This window comes from Gadus chalcogrammus, chromosome 8 (assembly GCF_026213295.1).
Source record: "Gadus chalcogrammus isolate NIFS_2021 chromosome 8, NIFS_Gcha_1.0, whole genome shotgun sequence".
NCBI classification, from domain to species: Eukaryota; Metazoa; Chordata; class Actinopteri; order Gadiformes; family Gadidae; genus Gadus; species Gadus chalcogrammus.
The window spans coordinates 12,720,390-12,741,613 of NC_079419.1; the positions used below are offsets into that span (position 1 = coordinate 12,720,390).

Genomic DNA, 21,224 nt, shown 5'->3' on the forward strand with positions numbered 1-21,224 from the left:
TATTTTTCATAGAAATATTAATATAAATTATGAGGAATATTCACATGACTACACAGAATAATACAGCATTTTAGCTCTGTAGCTCTCAAATTAGCATTCATTTATACAGATTAGCTTTTACCTTCAAACAGAAGCGACCAAACAGGCCTGGGATCAGCTTCCTTTGCTGTTGGTCCAGAAGCCCATGATGTGGACAGGCGATGACCTGAATTAATCCAGGATGTGATGAAGGGTGCTGGGTCGAATCTCTCCAAAGGGGTCGATTAAGATCCACAAAAAAGAGCGAGGAGAGGCTGTTTTCACGCAGTCTATTGCGGGTCTTGCTGTCAGTGTCATTACCGTCATCAACGGCCTCTCACATATTATTGGTTTATGTTTGTCATCGTCAATCAATCATGGGCTGACAGGCTCAGAGAGCCCTGACAGTGCTGTCAATCACAACACAAACCAGGGTGGGCTGGACCGCATGGCATGGGCCGGAGTCGTGGGAGTCGGGACGGAGCTGAAAATGGATAAGCGTAAGAAACGCCCGGATAGCGCTGAAAAACTGCGACTCTCTGGAGGTGGAAGCTGCTAAATGTTCAAAATTTACACACCTATTTGGAGCCGGGGTCAACACCCCAGCTGGTGCTGCTGCGCCGGGAGACGAGCGAGTGGAGGCAAATATGCTAAGTAACGTTAGCCTGGGGCTAGCTATGCTACATTTTGAGAAATGTCCAAAACAAAACGTTTTTACATTGAATGTGATTCAATTCAATTGAATTCAAAGTGTTTATTGTCATATGCACGAAAGAGATGTTCTCAGTTGTACAATGAAATTAGGTGATGTGATGTGAACTAATTAACTGCATACTTGTGACAACATATTAGCCCAATAAACAAAGGTTTATTTCCTGGTTGAAGATTTTCATATTGATGATTTTAATTTGAAACATCTGCATTTCTTTTAAGCTCAATTAACAGTTATGCAGGTAGGCCTTAGGGCTCTTTTGAGACTTAAGTCATCCTTCATGGCGGACAAATTTGTTCACTAAGTGTCACTACGTCACAAAAAGTCTACATGGCTACTTGTCACTCAGTACACAGATACTGAGTACAAGTTCTGTTTGCTGTTTCATGCAGGTCATGAATTTGGTGAGGAGTGTAGCTGTCTGGCTGCGGACGAGGAAGTAGGGCAATATATATATTGATCTAAATATAACCATACATTTATATTTTTTGTTTTTATCTATGGCTGTGTGAAAAAGTCTATTGTCTAATATGAGAATGCATATCTGTTCAGACCTGTAATTCATCTCTTAGACTTTTTCTCGCAGCTACAGATAATAAAAATTCAATTCTCTATTTATGGTTTCACAATGACTGAGTCACAGTTGAAACAAATGAGTTTCAGCTCTAATGCTGCTACTGTCTGTAATATGTTTCTATTTAGATTTTTGTCAGGATATTTTGTTATTATTGTCCGAGTCTGGTTTTAACTAATGCTGGGCTTACACCGAAAGATTTTCACATTCACAGACTAAAAACTGCAAGAGAGAATTTAGCGTTGGATCAAGTGTGATATTTAAGAAGGGTTTTGTAGATATGTAGATATGGGGGTTGGAGATGCAGCGACCGCAGGATGTCTGTTAACTTCCTGTTCAGGTTTCTCCACCTTTCTTGTCAGCAGCACAAGAGACACAAACTTGAAAAACAAAAACAAAAAAAAGCAACAACTGCTATTTGCAGTGCTGTACTATTATTCGGATGTATGTACTTGATTAAATTGTTTTAATAAAGTACATACAGGGTAGGGCTGGGCGATATATCGATATTTAAAATATATCGATATTTTTTCAAACGCGATATGAAACGAGATAAAACATTAAAGGTCCCATGACATGAAAATCTCACTTTATGAGGTTTTCTAACATAAATATGAGTTCCCCTAGCCTGCCTATGGTTCCCCAGTGGCTAAAACTTGCGTTTGGTATAAAACGAGCACTAGCTGTTCTGCTCGCCTTTGAAAAAACGGAGGCTCAAGCGCGCTGATCTGGAATGTCTTGGTCTGTCACAAAGCATCTAAGCTCCTCCCCTTACTCTGCCTGGCCCGCCCAGAGACGTTGGCCCGCCAATGATACACGACCGTGCGAGCGCCACATGTGTGTGTGAACACACACACTGTAACGCAAGTGTTTCTTGTCGGTTCTTTGACGTCTCTTGTATTTCCACAACAAGACTGTATTGGGGGTTATCTGAGCCATGGTTGAGAAGGAAATTGGGGGAAAGGAACTTTGGCTTTGACTCGCTGAAGTACATGAACATGAACTGCGACATGCCTTCCGTGTGTTCTACCGTGGCTGCACGGCAGAATTTCGGGAACGTCTTTGAATACTGTGTTAGTTGCCCACTAATACCTATATTAAAGAATACATAAAATAGCATGTCATGTCCGCCCCCCCCACGCAGTCGTTACGGTTCATAATATTTCGGAGGCGCACAAAGCTTTTGGCCGTGATGTTATATATTATAATGTTCTCTAATACGAGGCGGATGCAGTGTCTAGTCCACGGTTTATTCAACCATCAAACTGTATTCAATTCCGAACAGTAGAAATAGTCATATCAAATCTGCGCACGGAGCAACCCCCCCCCCCCCCCCCCTCGACAAATATCGATATTTATCTTATATCGATATTCTGCTTGAAGATATCGAGATATGACTTTTGGTCCATATCGCCCAGCAATTCCCGTTCGTCCCGTCCCACCCCTAGTGCTGATAATGTAGTGGGCTGGTCTGGACAGAAAATGCCAGGGGTGAATTTTTGTCCCAGTCCACCCCTGGGTCCAGCCCACCCTGGTTTGTGTTGTGATTGACGGCACTGTCAGGGCTCTCTGAGCCTGTCAGCCCATGATTGATTGACGATGACAAACATAGACCAATAATATGTGTCGATGCTGGCCACACACTGCTAGCCCTCTGTTGCCCATTGGCTGGCCCAATTGGAGGGAATTTAGAGAGAGAGAAAAAAACAAAACATAGCGGGCCAGACCGGCCCACATTGGGTCAACGGCCCACCGGGACGATGCCCGGTATGCCAGATGACCAGTCCACCCCTGCCCTGAGCTGTCGGCTGTGGGCGGGCTTTGACCGGCAGCAGTCCCCGCGAGTGCAGCGGTGGTGGTGTCGGTTGTCCCCAAGCTAGCATCTGCCCAAGAACTCGCCTCTTGCTGCTCCTCAGAGTCATTCGTCTTCGATTTCTTTGTAAATCCGAAATTTGCGAGTAGGTTTCCCTGTTTTCTTTTAGACATGACTGCAAAACATTTAATACGAAATTGCGCGGGTCCAGCGGCTCTCCGATGTCAGATTTTAAGTGACGTTTAAGACATAGCGCCCCCACGCTTCAATGGTGAGGACAATAATTGCAAGCAGGCCGGGTATCTTTATGAAGATGATGAATCACCCTCAAGCGCAAATCATAGATTAAAAATAGCCACATTTTACACGTGATCCATGATTATGCAATACCAAAACAAATAGGAAATGTATGGGAAAAAACAGCATTTTGACAATATTTTAGAGACCCCCCCAAAATTTCACAAATCATGTTATCAGGGGGGCTCATGTCTCATTAAGGGGGGCTGAGACTCCCCTGGCCCCCCCCCGTAGTTCGCACCCTGGCTACATTAGCCTCTTTAGCAAAACCAGCCCGAAAACAAACACAACTTTACATTGTATTGCATGCACAGCCACAAGACCATGCAATGTATCAATTGGTGACCGGAATAAAGTAGCAATGTGTGTAAGAATAGTGTGTAAGAGCATTTAAAATCGACAATAAAATGACCTACGTTGTACAAATATTAAAAAACCAGCCATTTTGTTGAGAGCGTCATCACTGCTCTCGGTCTACTCTCAGATTTTCGAAAGATGAAGAAAAAACGCGGGCGTGCCTTCGAGAAATGCCGCAAGAAAGCTGGGAGATCTTCGACTTTCAACTCGGAAGACTGGCGTTTGAGGATTCAGGAACACACCATTAGCTTCTCCTCCGAGTTCCGTTTAACCCCTCCCCCTCCCTCAGAACGATAGTTATGTTATTATAACTCTAGTTCTATGATTGTAGGCGTAGCAGTCTAAGCTTCGCCTTATGGGCTTGTCCCGTGCGCACTTGCGCACGGGACATATTGATGGGACAATTCATATTGATGATTTTAATTTCAAACATCTGCATTTCTTTTAAGCTCAATTAACAGTTATGCAGGTAGGCTCTTTTGAGACTTAAGTCATCCTTCATGACGGACAAATTGGTTCACTAAGTGTCACTACGTCACAAAAAGTCTACATATACTTGTCACTCAGTACACAGATACTGAGTACAAGTTCTGTTTGCTGTTTCTTGCAGGTCATGAATTTGGTGAGGAGTGTAGCTGGCTGGCTGCGGAAGAGGAAGTAGGGCAATATATATATTGACCTAAATATAACCATAAATTTATATTTTTTGTTTTTATCCATGGCTGTGTGAAAAAGTCTATTGTCTAATATGAGAATGCATATCTGTTCAGACCTGTAATTCATCTCTTAGACTTTTTCTCGCAGCTACAGATAACAAAAATTATATTCTCTATTTATGGTTTCACAATGACTGAGTCACAGTTGAAACAAATGAGTTTCAGCTCTAATGCTGCTACTGTCTGTAATATGTTTCTATTTAGATTTTTGTCAGGATATTTTGTTATTATTGTCCGAGTCTGGTTTTAACTAATGCTGGGCTTACACCGAAAGATTTTCACATTCACAGACTAAAAACTGCAAGAGAGAATTTAGCGTTGGATCAAGTGTGATATTTAAGAAGGGTTTTGTAGATATGTAGATATGGGGGTTGGAGATGCAGCGACCGCAGGATGTCTGTTAACTTCCTGTTCAGGTTTCTCCACCTTTCTTGTCAGCAGCACAAGAGACACAAACTTGAAAAACAAAAACAAAAAAAAGCAACAACTGCTATTTGCAGTGCTGTACTATTATTCGGATGTATGTACTTGATTAAATTGTTTTAATAAAGTACATACAGGGTACTAATTCCCGTTCGTCCCGTCCCACCCCTAGTGCTGATAATGTAGTGGGCTGGTCTGGACAGAAAATGCCAGGGGTGAATTTTTGTCCCATCCCAACCCTGCTTGGATGATATTTTTTTGTAATTGAAGAAATATGTTTCTTTGTATGTGTAAAACATAATGCATTTGTTTCTGAAGCAAAATGCATTAGTTTGTGAATGATGTTTTGTATTTGCAAACCACACTGCGTGTGTGTGAATTAGGGATGCAAATTATCGAGTAATTCATTAATCGATAGTTGTTTCATCTTATCGATCGATGATCGATTAATTGATAAGCGGCAATTCTTCTGAGAAGCTGAATTTCCTTCTGAATGTGACACATTTAGGTGTTAATTCAACAAAGTCGTTTAGTTGTTGTACTTTAAAATACATTTACATTTAGGGCATTTAGCAGACGCTTTTATCCAAAGCGACTTACAATAAGTACATTTGTCAAAATACTTCCACATATTGTGCATTTGGCGTCTTTGTCGTCATTAACTAACTTAAAGTGGCTCCATACTGCACTCCGTTTTGCCCTCTTCATCGTGTCACTAGCTGTGTTCGAAATCGTTCCCTATACACTCGTTCCCTATTCCCTATATAGTGTACATGATATAGTGCACTTTATAGGGAATAGGGAACGAGAATTCGGACACTACGCTAAACATTTCTAAACGTCATTTGCGTCAGTAAATGCGCCGGGTATTTGTGCGACGCAGACAGATGCGCCCACATCAAGTAAACAAACCGGGCACTCACGACGAAAGCTGGAGGTTGTATTGATGTTGAATGTTACATTTCCTTGTTTAATTAATTTTGAATGTTAAATATTCTATGTTAAATCCCAAATAAATTGCTGACATTTCTAAACGAAAGCCGGAGACTCCATCATTAAATGTATTCGTTTTCGCGGTTATTCGGCTTCTTCTCCCCTGGAAAAATACAACAGCATTGCATTGTGGTATACGGGAGTAACATGTAGGGAACATCGTATGTACCCTATTTTAAGTCCACTATATAGTGGACCACTGAGAATTCGAACACCCTAGAAAATGGCGTGCACCCTATTTAGTGCACTACATCCATGATAGGGAACGATTTCGAACACAGCTAGTAGTGTCCCGCTTTTCGTTTGTCTTCTGCTTCGCTTGTGATCCCGCTTGTGTTCCCGCGTGTGCGTCAAGTACGTCTGGCGTCAAGCGCGCCCTCACGTGGACGGTTGGGGAATTACGGGTAAAAAATGTGATTAATTGCAAGTAATTTATTTTAATCGAGTAATCTCTTATCGACAATTAATCGATAATCGATTAATTGTTTGCATCCCTAGTGTGAATCGTTGTGCGTGAGTAAAACACGTTTTGTGTGTGTGTGAATCGTTGTGCGTGAGTAAAACACGTTTTGCGTGTGTGTGGGGTTTTGGCATGATTCTAACTCCATAATATTGACAGTGTACGCTTTCGTGAACACTGGATTACGTCCATTTCAACGTAAAATAACGTGTTACACCTACATTATCCGCCAACACGGGATCACGCCAAGGCGTAAAATATGGAGGTAGATTTGTGTCTTTATTATGCAATCAAAAATAATAGGTTTGAGAGCAAAACTTTCCACACTGCAATCAAAAAATAGATTTGAGAGCAAAACTATCGACACTGCAATCAAAAAATGTTTTATTGCAAGATAAATTAATGTGATAAAAAAAATATTAATGGGAATCCAAATGTTTTGTTTGCAAACCCAAAAGTTTTGTTTGCAAATCCAAAAGTTTTGTTTGCGAATCCAAAAGTTTTGTTTGCGAATCAAAAAGCTTTGTTTGCGAATCCTAAAGTTTTGCTTGCAAATCCAAAAGCTTTGCTTGCTGTTGAGCTGAATCTCGTGGGCGGGACCTACGCCGAAAGATGTAAGACACGTCTCTATTGGCCAGTCTCGATCGGAGTGACAGCTTGGCAACATCCGAAAAGCCGCTGCCCCCCGACCGCCTCCAGAAGCAGATTGTCGGCCTGAAGGACAGGGTGTTCGTTTGTGCCTCTCAATCCGCGGCGACGGTCAACAACATCGCCCTGCTCTCCTGGTCTCCTTGTCGGCTGACAGGGAGGCCTACGGAATTTTCAGGGCGCGCAAGCGCGCGCACGGGACAAGCCCATAAGGCGAAGCCTAGACGGCGTAGCCTAAATGAAATAGAACTCCCTCTCTCGTTACTAACTGTGGATGTTGCCAAGCTGTCACTCTGATCGAGACTGGCCAATAGAGACGTGTCTTACATCTTTCGGCGTAGGTCCCGCCAACGAGATTCAGCTCAACAGCAAGCAAAGCTTTTGGATTCGCAAGCAAAACTTTAGGATTCGCAAACAAAGCTTTTTGATTCGCAAACAAAACTTTTGGATTCGCAAACAAAACTTTTGGATTTGCAAACAAAACTTTTGGGTTTGCAAACAAAACTTTTGGATTCCCATTAATATTTTTTTTATCACATTAATTTATCTTGCAATAAAACATTTTTTGATTGCAGTGTCGATAGTTTTGGTCTCAAATCTATTTTTTGATTTCAGTGTGTAAAGTTTTGCTTTCAAACCTATTTTTTGATTGCAGTGTGGAAAGTTTTGCTCTCAAACCTATTATTTTTGATTGCATAATAAAGACACAAATCTACCTCCATAGTAAAATAGATACGTTTGTCCACATCGCAAGACGTGTTCAGGGTCAGGCTTTGCTCGAGCAAAGCGTCACCCTGAACACGCTTTCTTCTCCATTCGAAATGAATGGGGGAATAGCACCAACAGGGGGCGATACGTTCTCCTAGCATTTGGTGAAATTGTTACGTAGCCTATATTAATCGTTATTATCTGAATGGGAAATGCAATATTTTAGGACAGATACACCATTAAACGTGTTTCTAATGACATTTCTAGGGAGAAATGTACATTTTCCTTGCATAATCTTCAGTCAGTGAATGTGTATGATCTTTATTAATCTTTATTATCTGATTGGGAAATGCAATATTTTAGGACCGATTCACCGTTAAACGTGTTTCTAATAGAATTTCTAGCGAGAAACATACTTTTTACTTGCATGATCTTCAGTCAGTGATTGTGTCTGATCTTTAGTTTTATAGTTATTAGGAAGATTTCATCGGCTCGCTCGCATGTTTCAACGACGTCAGGTTGCTAGGGTCGCTGCTTTGGCTAAGCTAGCAGCTCACTTGTTTCCTGCGTTTGTGTTATTAAACCTTATGTAAATTTAATGATATCATCTTGTTAGAAACACGTATATCTGAGAGCCAACCCAGTCGCCAAAAGCAAACACTACGTTTTCGTGAACACTGGATTACGACGTCGCATTTCAATATAAAATAGTGTGATACACACACACACACACACACACACACACACACACACACACACACACACACATACACAATGCATTTCGCTGCTAAAACAAGAACAAAAAAAAAAAAAAATTCCCTCAAATATTATAACTTTCAAAACATTGGCCAAAATGGAATGTCTTTTTTATTTGGGATGCTTCTAGGACATTTTGGGTGGATTTTGAACGGTATGTGGGCAGGACGTTTTTTGCAGGACCTGGCCACCCTGCGCTGTTGCCCGAGGTGCTGAAAGGCTCCGGAACAGATCTGGATCCACCATGGCCAAAAGACTTGTTTCCCCCCCCCCCCCCTCCCCCCCCGTGAAACTTATTTTTGTTTATGGATACATTTTACATTTATACATACCGATATCCATTTGTGTGTGTGCATTGAAATGTATTTGTGAGAAGGGAGTAATTTATATATAAATCACAAAATACAGTTGTGAATCCTTCTCTCTGTGCATTCCTTATTAATGAGACTGTTCTGACCCCATATTTTTCTAGTTTCAGTTGTGTTTTCCTCGTCCAGCGGTGGTTTCTTGGAAACCACGTGTGTTAACTATTATCTCGAGGCCCCTCCTACCCACTGCCTGCTCTTAAAGGAGCTTTCCTGTCACATTCACATTCTGTCTTTTAGAGACGCTTGTACCGGATCAACTTTCAAAGCATCAACATAAACAAAGCAACAAAATGTGAGGACTGCCCTCGAAGTGAATATATGATTGAAAACATCTATAGCAATGATACCCTAACCCTAACTCTGATGTTGATTCTCAGGGGTTCCAAGAACAGCAGCTGCCCTCCAACTGCAGTTTCATCAACTTCATCAATACCCGACCTAAAGTGAGTAGTGGTTGAAATAAGTCCAACAGCTGTCTGAGTCTCTTGTGGAGGAGCACTGGGTCTTCTCCAGTCCTGGACACTGGTTGATCACAGATATTTACTAATTGTGGTTTGAGTCCAATTTAATATTCAAAAATTGCAGGTTGTATTAGTAAGCTTAGAAGCAAGGAATTGAGGACACTGTCAATGTAGTCCAATGGATGGATATGTGAAACAATTTAACGGACTGAATAGCAGAATGGCTGGATGAAAACATTTTTATTTCAGTGTGTAAAGTTTTGCTTTCAAACCTATTTTTTGATTGCAGTGTGGAAAGTTTTGCTCTCAAACCTATTATTTTTGATTGCATAATAAAGACACAAATCTACCTCCATAGTAAAATAGATACGTTTGTCCACATCGCAAGACGTGTTCAGGGTCAGGCTTTGCTCGAGCAAAGCGTCACCCTGAACACGCTTTCTTCTCCATTCGAAATGAATGGGGGAATAGCACCAACAGGGGGCGATACGTTCTCCTAGCATTTGGTGAAATTGTTACGTAGCCTATATTAATCGTTATTATCTGAATGGGAAATGCAATATTTTAGGACAGATACACCATTAAACGTGTTTCTAATGACATTTCTAGGGAGAAATGTACATTTTCCTTGCATAATCTTCAGTCAGTGAATGTGTATGATCTTTATTAATCTTTATTATCTGATTGGGAAATGCAATATTTTAGGACCGATTCACCGTTAAACGTGTTTCTAATAGAATTTCTAGCGAGAAACATACTTTTTACTTGCATGATCTTCAGTCAGTGATTGTGTCTGATCTTTAGTTTTATAGTTATTAGGAAGATTTCATCGGCTCGCTCGCATGTTTCAACGACGTCAGGTTGCTAGGGTCGCTGCTTTGGCTAAGCTAGCAGCTCACTTGTTTCCTGCGTTTGTGTTATTAAACCTTATGTAAATTTAATGATATCATCTTGTTAGAAACACGTATATCTGAGAGCCAACCCAGTCGCCAAAAGCAAACACTATACGTTTTCGTGAACACTGGATTACGACGTCGCATTTCAATATAAAATAGTGTGATACACACACACACACACACACACACACACACACACACACACACACACACACATACACAATGCATTTCGCTGCTAAAACAAGAACAAAAAAAATAAAAAATTCCCTCAAATATTATAACTTTCAAAACATTGGCCAAAATGGAATGTCTTTTTTATTTGGGATGCTTCTAGGACATTTTGGGTGGATTTTGAACGGTATGTGGGCAGGACGTTTTTTGCAGGACCTGGCCACCCTGCGCTGTTGCCCGAGGTGCTGAAAGGCTCCGGAACAGATCTGGATCCACCATGGCCAAAAGACTTGTTTCCCCCCCCCCCCCTCCCCCCCCGTGAAACTTATTTTTGTTTATGGATACATTTTACATTTATACATACCGATATCCATTTGTGTGTGTGCATTGAAATGTATTTGTGAGAAGGGAGTAATTTATATATAAATCACAAAATACAGTTGTGAATCCTTCTCTCTGTGCATTCCTTATTAATGAGACTGTTCTGACCCCATATTTTTCTAGTTTCAGTTGTGTTTTCCTCGTCCAGCGGTGGTTTCTTGGAAACCACGTGTGTTAACTATTATCTCGAGGCCCCTCCTACCCACTGCCTGCTCTTAAAGGAGCTTTCCTGTCACATTCACATTCTGTCTTTTAGAGACGCTTGTACCGGATCAACTTTCAAAGCATCAACATAAACAAAGCAACAAAATGTGAGGACTGCCCTCGAAGTGAATATATGATTGAAAACATCTATAGCAATGATACCCTAACCCTAACTCTGATGTTGATTCTCAGGGGTTCCAAGAACAGCAGCTGCCCTCCAACTGCAGTTTCATCAACTTCATCAATACCCGACCTAAAGTGAGTAGTGGTTGAAATAAGTCCAACAGCTGTCTGAGTCTCTTGTGGAGGAGCACTGGGTCTTCTCCAGTCCTGGACACTGGTTGATCACAGATATTTACTAATTGTGGTTTGAGTCCAATTTAATATTCAAAAATTGCAGGTTGTATTAGTAAGCTTAGAAGCAAGGAATTGAGGACACTGTCAATGTAGTCCAATGGATGGATATGTGAAACAATTTAACGGACTGAATAGCAGAATGGCTGGATGAAAACATTTTTATTTTCTTCTCATTTGTATATATATTTATTTATGCAAATTTACATCCGCTTGTGTTCACCTATACATTTATTTTTGCAAATTAAATGTATAACTTTGCATTTATTTATACCCTTATTCCCTGTACTAATATTGTAAAAAGGAAAAAGACACAAACACAACCACAATGGTTGTGTTGTGACATTTATTTCTAAAATAAATACAACCAATGTCATATCTCAGTAAATAGCCAATAGTAAAACAGAGCGGAACATGACTGTGTTTCCCTTTCTGTGTAGTTGAGTGTTTCTCCCTGACCTCCCAGGCAAAATAATAATAACTTAATAATAACTTAATTTTTCTGAATATTTTGAATAATATGAATAATTCTTATTCTTATAGGAATGCCAAGGAATCCAAAGTGGTAGAAGATATTAAAAAGGCCATTGAAAACAAGAACTTTTCGTTGGCTGCATCAATATTACAAAAGTATTTGGAAGACGAAAATAATATTCCACTGAACATTGCTGTCACAGGACAGAGTGGAGTTGGAAAGTCCACATTTATTAATGCCTTCAGGGGGATAGACGACACAGATGAGCGAGCGGCGCCTACTGGTGAGGTGGAAACGACCATGAAGCCTAAGGCTTACCCACATCCAACATACCCAAATGTTGCATTATGGGATCTCCCGGGAATCGGAACCCCCAGATACCCAGCTGTTCAGTACATGAAGCTCGTTGAGTTTGAAAAGTTTGATTTTTTTATCCTCGTATCAGATACTCGCTTCAATGAGAATGATGCCAAGCTGGCTAAAGAGATCACGAAAATGGGCAAGAAGTTATACTTTGTCCACTCTAAGATTGACAGCAGTCTAAATGCTGCGTCAAGGAGGCAGAAGGAGTACGATGAAGAAAAGAAACTTCAGGAAATCAGGGAATACTGCATTCAAGGTTGGCTTTTCTGAGTTATTATAGTGACTGAATGTGAATTATTTCCACATTTTTCAAAGGAGCGCTTCTCAATGTTTCAGTTAATCTATATATTTATGTTACTTGAATTAGATAACTTATATGTATATGACCACGCAATGCTGAGTCTCAGTACAGTCGATACATTGAAGTTTAAACATGTATTCCCACACAAATTGATGACCACATTAAGTTCAACATCTATTCCTTTTCCTACAGGACTTAAAGGACAAGGTGTGGCGTCTCCTCAGGTCTTCCTGGTGTCTAGTTTTGATCTCCATTTGTACGAGTTCCGCGCCCTCCAGGACACCATGGAGAGGGAGCTTCCTTCACACAAGAGAGATGTCCTGATATTAGCCCTTCCCAACATCTGCAAAAGCACCATTGACAAGAAGAAAGAGGTATTCCATTCAAAAATATGGCTCTATGCTTTACTGTCTGCAACTGTCGCAGCTATACCTATCGCAGGGATTTCCATTGTGTTTGATGTAGGCATTCTGGTCAAGGTTATTCGAGACTATTTGTTGGGGTTTGGTCTTGATAAAAGGTCGTTGGAGAAATGTTCCAGTGCTACAAATACACCTTTAGATGAATTAATGGCAATGTTGAATTGTTTTTGTTCTGGAAAGGATGTAACAAAAGAGGTAATTATTTTTATGCTGAAATCTGCTACACTTATTCTGACTAGTTTGGCAGCAGAGGAAGGTTCCAGATTGATTCCTCTTATTGGAATCCCAATAGCAGCTGCACTATCTTTCACTATAATTTACATGTTTTTGGAGTCTAATCTTAACGAGCTATCTGTTGACGCAGAAAATATTGTGACGAAGGCATTGACCATTAAGTAATGTCAGGTCATGCTCTAGCGTTTAGCAATGAGGAACAATGAACACTTCAATTAAAACAAACCTTTTAAAACGCAATAAGAGAAAACTCAATTCAATAGTCATTAGTAGAAAGTGTTTTTATTCATTCCTCACGTGTTTAGTTTAATTACTGGTGAACCATGACATTGGGAAAATGATTGGTTATAATGGTTTTAACGGGCATGATATGTCCAGGCATGTATTATCCACAGCAGGGCTAACGGGGCCAGTGCCCAGGGGCAGGGCCACGACAGGGCCCTGAACCCAAAGGCCAATGGTAATATAATAATTATATATTGATGATTAGATATTTTTACAGTCACTGGAGGAGAAAATTTATACATTTTGTTATATAATAATAGATAACAGCTTTATAACAATTTCTGCTGCTGAAATGGATAACAATGAGGCATAACAAGAGCAAATCTTATTTCTCTTGTCTTTCTATTTCATCTCATTATCAATTACCATGATACATTGACTTACTTTTTTGTTTGATCTGATGCCAAGTTCAATTGTATTTTCCTTTAGCCAATTAATGGAGCGATTATTTTTGTATTTTTTTATTTCTTACATTTGTATTAAAATGGATTAACCATGACAAGATTTTGTGATTATTAGCCTACAACAACAGATTAGATACAATCGCTAGCACTTTGTCATGCTTTTCAAGCACTTTGATATGCATTTCAACTATTTCCACACAAATATCCCAACAAACACTGTAAAGACTGGTCTCAGGACGCAACCCATATTTTGCAAAAGCAATTTGATCGAATATTGAATCAATACAGCTTGGTAAAGGGGGTAATATACATATTTCTGCCCACATGATGTATAGCCTACATATTACCGTCCACGCTTCGCGTCGGTGTCCGGTTTGCCCTGCCGGGGCTTTTAGCTTACTGTTTTAGCTTAATAAGGTGACGATGGTGATTTTAATCACAGTATCTCACTGCTCTGTCTACATATGACATAACTGTATTATTTAATAAACTATTTACTTTGTAATCTGAGAGTTCGGAGAAGGACCATAAGTGCATTTAGTTAATTGGGCGAGATGTCCAATTTCTAGGCCCGATGCATAGGGTGTTGTGATTGGTCAGGGGATGTAGGGGAAATTCACACTTAATGGAAATATAACCTGAATTCTTTGTCAAACCAATTGTAATTACGTGTTTGCAAGTGATAATAAAGTCTTTATCTTTTAAATCGTTATCTTTCTCTACTGCTCGTGTTTTGTTGAAGGGTTTAAGTATTTTTTCCACCAAGTCACTCATAGAGAGCGCGTGGATTCATTATTTTCATTTTTTATTCTAACAGATTCTAGCTTTACAACAATTATAGCCACTGTTATGGATAACAATGGATAACAACCTTATGTAAATTTAATGATATCATCTTGTTAGAAACACGTATATCTGAGAGCCAACCCAGTCGCCAAAAGCAAACACTATACGTTTTCATGAACACTGGATTACGACGTCGCATTTCAATATAAAATAGTGTGTTATACACACGCACGCACGCACGCACGCACGCACGCACACACACACACACACACACACACACACAACCTGGTCCTCCAGGTTGGGGGTTGGGCGTGGGGCCAACAACCCCACCCTGTAAAACACTTGCAGTTACAGAAACGTCGACAAGAGAACTAAGAGAGGACACGGCCCTGGGAGAGAGTAGCTCTTCAGCTAGAAGACAAATGACGTTGTGTGGTGAAAGCCAGGAGCCCCTGGAAGCCACAGGACCGACCATCCTTCTCTCAACCAGGAAAAACATTACCATTGGAACATGGAATGTAAGAACAATGTATCAAACAGGGAAAACCTTTCAAATAGCACAAGAGATGAAAAACTATAATCTTGTACTAATGGGCATCAGCGAGGCAAGATGGACACAATCAGGCCAGAAAAGATTAATGAGTGGAGAGCTGCTGATTTACTCGGGCCATGAAGATGACCATGCCCCACACACAGAAGGGGTAGCCCTCATGCTATCAAGAGCCGCACAGAGAGCACTGATAGAATGGGAGGCCCATGGACCAAGGATCATCACAGCATCGTTCAGAACAACAAAGGAGAAGATAAAGATGAATGTCATCCAATGCTACGCACCAACGAACCCCAGTGAAGAAGAAGAAAAAGAGGAGTTCTACGACAGGCTTCAGAACATCCTGGACAAATATCCAGAGAAAGATACCACCGTCCTCATGGGTGACTTTAATGCAAAGGTAGGAAAAGTAAACATCGGATATGAGGAGGTGATGGGAACACATGGACTTGGAGAAGCAAGCGAAAACGGAGAGAAGTTCATGGATATCTGCGCACTGAACAAGCTTGTTATCGGAGGCAGCATCTTCCCACATAAGAGGATACACAAAGCAACATGGGTATCACCAGACCACACAACAGAGAACCAAATAGATCACATCTGCATAAGCAAGAAGTTCAGAAGATCACTACAGGATGTGAGAGTTAAAAGGGGGGCAGATGTAGCATCTGACCATCATTTGTTAACTGCTAGACTGAAACTCAAGCTCAAGAAGAACAAGACGGAGACAACAGCTAACAGACAGAAATACAACGTGAGCCTATTGAGGGACGCAGAAAAACAAGGGGAATTCAGACTGAAACTATCAAACAAATTTGAAGTTCTCCAGGACCTACTTGAAGACGAAAACAGCATCGACAGTCAGTGGCAACATATTAAAGACGCACTAATATCCACATGCCAAGAAGTGGTTGGCTACAGGAAATTCCAGCAAAAGGAGTGGATATCTACAGAAACCCAAAAAAGAATCCAAACAAGAAAAGAGAAGAAAGCACTAGTGACAAACAGTCGTACAAGAGCATCCAAGGCAAAGGCACAAGAAGAGTATACTAATATCAATAGAATGGTTAAGAGGAGCATTAAGGCGGACAAGCGGAAATACATCGACAACCTAGCCGAAGAAGCAGAGGAAGCAGCAAGAAATGGAAACATGAAACAGTTGTATGACACCACCAGAAAGCTGTCGGGCAAATACAGCAGGCCACAAAGACCGGTCAGGGATAAAGAGGGAAACAGCATTAAAACAAAGGACGGACAACTACACAGATGGGCAGAACACTTTGAGGAACTGCTAAATAGACCCCCACCAGTAAACCCACCAGATATCCCACCAGCACAGACCGACCTCCCCATCAGCTGTGACATACCCAGCAGAGAGGAGATCAGGAAAGCGATACAGCAGCTGAAGAGTGGGAAAGCAACTGGGCCAGATAACATCCCGGCAGAAGCCCTAAAGGCAGACGTTGGTATCACGGTGAGCCTGCTGCATCCACTCTTCAAAAGGATCTGGGAAGAAGAAGAGATACCATCTGACTGGAAAGAGGGCCTTATTAACAAGCTCCCAAAGAAAGGAGACCTGGGAAACTGCAACAACTATAGAGGGATCACCCTACTCTCTGTGCCAGGCAAAGTGCTAAATAGAGTCATCCTGGACAGAATGAAGGATGCAGTTGACCACCAACTGAGAGACGAGCAAGCAGGATTTAGAAAGAATAGGTCCTGTGTCGACCAGATTGCCACTCTTCGCATTATCATAGAGCAGTCACTAGAGTGGAACTCCCCACTCTATGTCAACTTTGTCGACTACGAGAAGGCATTCGACAGTGTACATAGAGAGACCGCATGGAAGTTATTGAGACACCATGGAGTGCCCACTAAGCTAGTGAACATCATTGAAAACAGCTATTCTGGAATGACCTGTAGAGTGATACATGATGGACAGCTCACGGAACAGTTCCAGATCAAGACTGGGGTCAGACAGGGTTGTCTTCTATCCCCATTCCTGTTTTTACTAGCCATTGACTGGATCATGAGAACAACAACAGAACAAAGGAAGAACGGAATCCGATGGACATTATGGACCCAACTGGATGACTTAGATTTCGCAGATGACCTGGCACTACTGTCACATAGCTACCACCAGATGCAAGACAAGATCAATACACTCATAGAGACTTCCTCACAAGTAGGACTTAACATCCATGAGGGAAAAACTAAAAACATAAGGATAAATACAACTAGTACGGAACCGATCACCCTTGGTGACACCATGTTAGAAGAGGTAGAGTCCTTCACCTACTTGGGGAGTATCATCAGCAGTCAGGGTGGTACAGATGCAGATGTAAAAGCTAGGATAGGTAAGGCAAGGACATCATTTCTACTTCTCAAGAACATCTGGAACTCTAGAGAGATACGGGAAACGACTAAAATCAGAATCTTTAACTCCAACGTAAAATCCGTCCTGCTCTATGGGGCAGAGACATGGAGAATCAATAAGATCACAATAAATAAAGTGCAAACCTTCATAAACAAATGTCTCAGAAGAATCCTGAAAATCTACTGGCCAAACAAGGTCAGCAACAACGATCTGTGGACAAGAACAAAACAACCCCCAGCAGCAGACGAAATTGGACGAAGAAGATGGAGATGGATCGGGCACACATTACGCAAACCAGAGTCAAACACCACCAGACAGGCTCTGACCTGGAACCCTCAAGGAAAGAGAAGCAGAGGACGTCCTAAAAACACCTGGCGCCGGGACCTTCAGGCAGACACAAAGAGACTGGGAGGCACCTGGTCGCAGATGGAAAGAACGCCAGCGACCGTGAACTCTGGAGGTCCCTTGTCGACGGCCTATACCCCAGCAGGGGTGCTACAGGCACTAACTAACTAACTAACTATGGATAACAATTAAGCACGACAGTAAAACAATTACATGACTTTGTCTGGCTGACTTTCTCTTTCATCTCATCAATATTCATGATATGTTGAAATTACTTATTGTTTATGTTGTGAAAAGAAGTTTAATGGTAATTTAATTTGCCAATTGGAAATGTCATTATCTTGTTTTTTATTTTGGAACAGTTGGTTTATGACCAAAAAAAATAAGCATGAACATTTAAAATTTAATTTAATGAAAAAAAAAAAGTGAATATTAGCAAATTTAAGCTTGGAAACTCACAAATCAACATTGGACGAGTAGAAATGGGTCACGTCTTAGAAGTTTCTGCATTAATTTTTTTTCGCATAGCACCACAATATATTAATTATTGAACAAGATATCATTGCATCATTTTTTTTTTTTTTTTCTTTGGGCCATCCATGGGTCACCCGAAAATCAAAGTTTTTATTGAACTAATGAATCGCTATTTATACCTTCATTCCCTATACTTGTTTCGCCGAGTCCTGCTACACGGTCCAACACCCCCATCTAGTGGCCAATTGACGCCACTGGTCCTCATTCTCCCGACACACCTATCGGCAATCTGCAATCTCCATTCCCTACTTCAGCCGGGGATCTCCAATCAGCCGGAGGCCGCCAGTTCGTCGTTTACAACTTCCCAGTTCGTATCTGTCCTTCCAGCATTTACCAAGAACAGTTCGTTTTCCCTGTTCTCCTCGTAACCCTCTTCCCTAGTTCTCCGTCCGTCACTCTGTCTCTGCCTATGTCGACGAACCCCTCCCTGACTCTCTGCCTTTCGCCGATACCTCGCCCGATAGTTGCCTGTCGCTGATTCCTTGACTGCCTGCCTGTCGCCGAGTTCTTGCCTGCCTGCCTGACTCCCTGTTACCGGATCGCCTGCCTTACTACGGCTTGCCTAGCCCCAGCTTGTCGTTTACCCCTTGTCCCAATAAATCCCTCTTCCTTTCACTCCGTCTCTGCCTCCCTGTGTCCAGGATTTGGGTCCCCTCGACCTGTCCCTAGAATAAATATTGAAAGCAGGGAGACACACAAACACAACTTGTGATGTGTTGTGACATTCATTTCTAGAATTAAATTGAATGGAAACCGGTAGGCCCATCAGAATTTTCTGAATTATATGAATATTTGAAGATATAAATTGCATTGAACATTTCTATCACAGCAGAGAGGGGAGTTGGATAGTGACATTTGTTAATGCCTTCTGCGGGATGGACCACACAGATTAGAGTGCGGCCCCTACTGGTAGAAAGGAAACGACCATGTGGCCTGAGCCTTACCCACATCCAGGGCCGACGGACTGCGGGGGAAAGTGAGGCAGTCCTGGGGGGGCCCAAGGCAGAGGGGTGGCCCATGGCAAAAAAAAAAAAGTTTATTATTTATTTTTAAATTATCCACCAGCCCATAGTGTTAGGAGTCGCAGACGGCCACGTCCCCCCCCCCCCCCCCCCCCCCGTCAACAATTCAGGGCAGGGGGCTGAATTGTGCCACGGCCCTGCCCACATCCATCCAATATACCCAAATGCTACATTATGGATTCTACCGGGAGTTCGAACCATCCAATTCCCAGCCTACCTGGAGTGGGCGCTGTTTCTTTCATCATTGCTTCAGAGAGCATCGCTTCAGCTGATCACTTAGAGCATGATGCTTTGCTTTGTCCGCTTTGACAACAGTATGCATTCGTACATGACGGCCGATCTACTGAAGCAGAATTTTTTCAGATTTCAGCATTGGTCATTCACTCATGTCAGTTAATTCTTTAGCCGTGTAACAAATAACGCTGAACCTAAAAAAAAAAACATTTAAAATTGCAATGGGGGAAAACGTAAAAAAAAAAAATCGGGCTATCCTTAAAATATATTATTCACCTGGTTTTATACCTTGTCAAATCCCCCACATGTATGACATATTTACACGCATAGAATTGTTTTGAAAAAGCATGTCATTATACCTGATATGTTAAATACTTACTTTGACAAGCAAACAACTATTTATTGTGGAAAAAACATGCTTGCAACTTTACCTTGCTTCTCTCTATCACAGCCTTACATGGGTGCTTCCTGAATTGATGGTTAAATGACAACAAATGTGTACAGTTGCCTTAATACAGCAGGCTCGATCAACTTACCCACTGGCTCATACCCCACTCTCCCCCAATATGAATTGTTTTTTTCATCTTGTGTGTTTACCTTAAGTACAGGTGAAACATTACATTGGGAAATGATTGGTTAAATATTTGTTTTAATGGGCATCCTTTGCTCAGGCCAGTAAATGGTAACCGGACGTAACCTGACAAAAAGTCACTCAAAGAGAATGGTGGAGACGATGAATGAACCGTTAGATATTTTACTACAGCTAATGGATAACATTAAGCATTAGGCCTACAGTAACTAGGCCTACTTACATCTTATTTCTGTCTTCCTCTTTCATCTCATCATCAATAATATGGTTTTATAGCCTCCGTATTTTATATAGGCCTATGTTGTGAAATGTAGGCCTATATATTTTAATTTCATGCCAAGTTCAATTGCATTTCCGTTAGCCAATTAATCGACGGATTAAATTCTGATATGTGCATTGTTTTTCTTGGATAGCTTGCTTTGTATACAAAAAAATAAAAAAAGTATTTTTGCGAAAGAACAGCAAAACAACTTGGTTATGTTCAAGGTTAGGGTTAGCCCTCCCTCCCTAAAAAGTGGCTTTCTGGTGGAAAGCACTGAAGGCTAACTCATATACGTATGTGCGTTGCGCGCTCTGCTTATGTGTTGGCCGGGGCGTGCGGATCAATTTGTTATCAATAATGCCAACCGTGCCAATAATTAAGAGAACAACATATAGGATAGGCCTGCCTATTTATGCAGGTCTTTAGGCCTACTTTATTAAACTCCAATGAGTGCCCGGTTTGCAATGCGCTGTTGACGACTGCATCGTTTTACAGGATTATGATGTCCAAAGGTGGAGCAAAAATGTGAAGCGGATGGGAGCTTAATCCGGTCGTCTTTCGGGAAGATAAAGATGACTCGGTGACGGTTTGCAAAGCGGGGTCTTTGCTTTCGGACTTGTACAATCTAGGAACAACTGAATGGGCAAAGGTGGATGGTTTTACTCAGATTTATTTTCTAGTTTTGATAAGCATGTGGCGACCACGCGATTTCATTGATTCGTTATTTTAGA

The 21,224-nt window shown here is 41.3% G+C and overlaps 1 protein-coding gene across 6 annotated transcripts; it reads left to right on the forward strand.

The window, feature by feature from the left end:
• Positions 1 to 122: 122 nt before the first annotated feature.
• LOC130387780 (interferon-inducible GTPase 5-like) lies at positions 123 to 14,637 on the forward strand. Of its 6 annotated transcripts, XM_056597041.1 has the most exons (7): positions 284 to 518; positions 9,081 to 9,135; positions 9,221 to 9,286; positions 11,149 to 11,214; positions 11,854 to 12,068; positions 12,231 to 12,404; positions 12,642 to 14,637. In XM_056597041.1, the coding sequence occupies exons 1-7, from the start codon at positions 467 to 469 to the stop codon at positions 13,268 to 13,270; spliced, it is 1,257 nt and encodes a 418-aa protein (XP_056453016.1). In that variant the 5' UTR covers positions 284 to 466; the 3' UTR covers positions 13,271 to 14,637. The 6 variants fall into 6 exon arrangements, with proteins under 6 accessions (XP_056453018.1, XP_056453016.1, XP_056453013.1 ...); XM_056597038.1 differs by having other exon boundaries at positions 291 to 518; positions 11,854 to 12,404; positions 12,642 to 14,636; XM_056597040.1 differs by lacking the exon at positions 284 to 518 and adding an exon at positions 2,896 to 4,428 and having other exon boundaries at positions 11,854 to 12,404; positions 12,642 to 14,635.
• Positions 14,638 to 21,224: the final 6,587 nt, after the last annotated feature.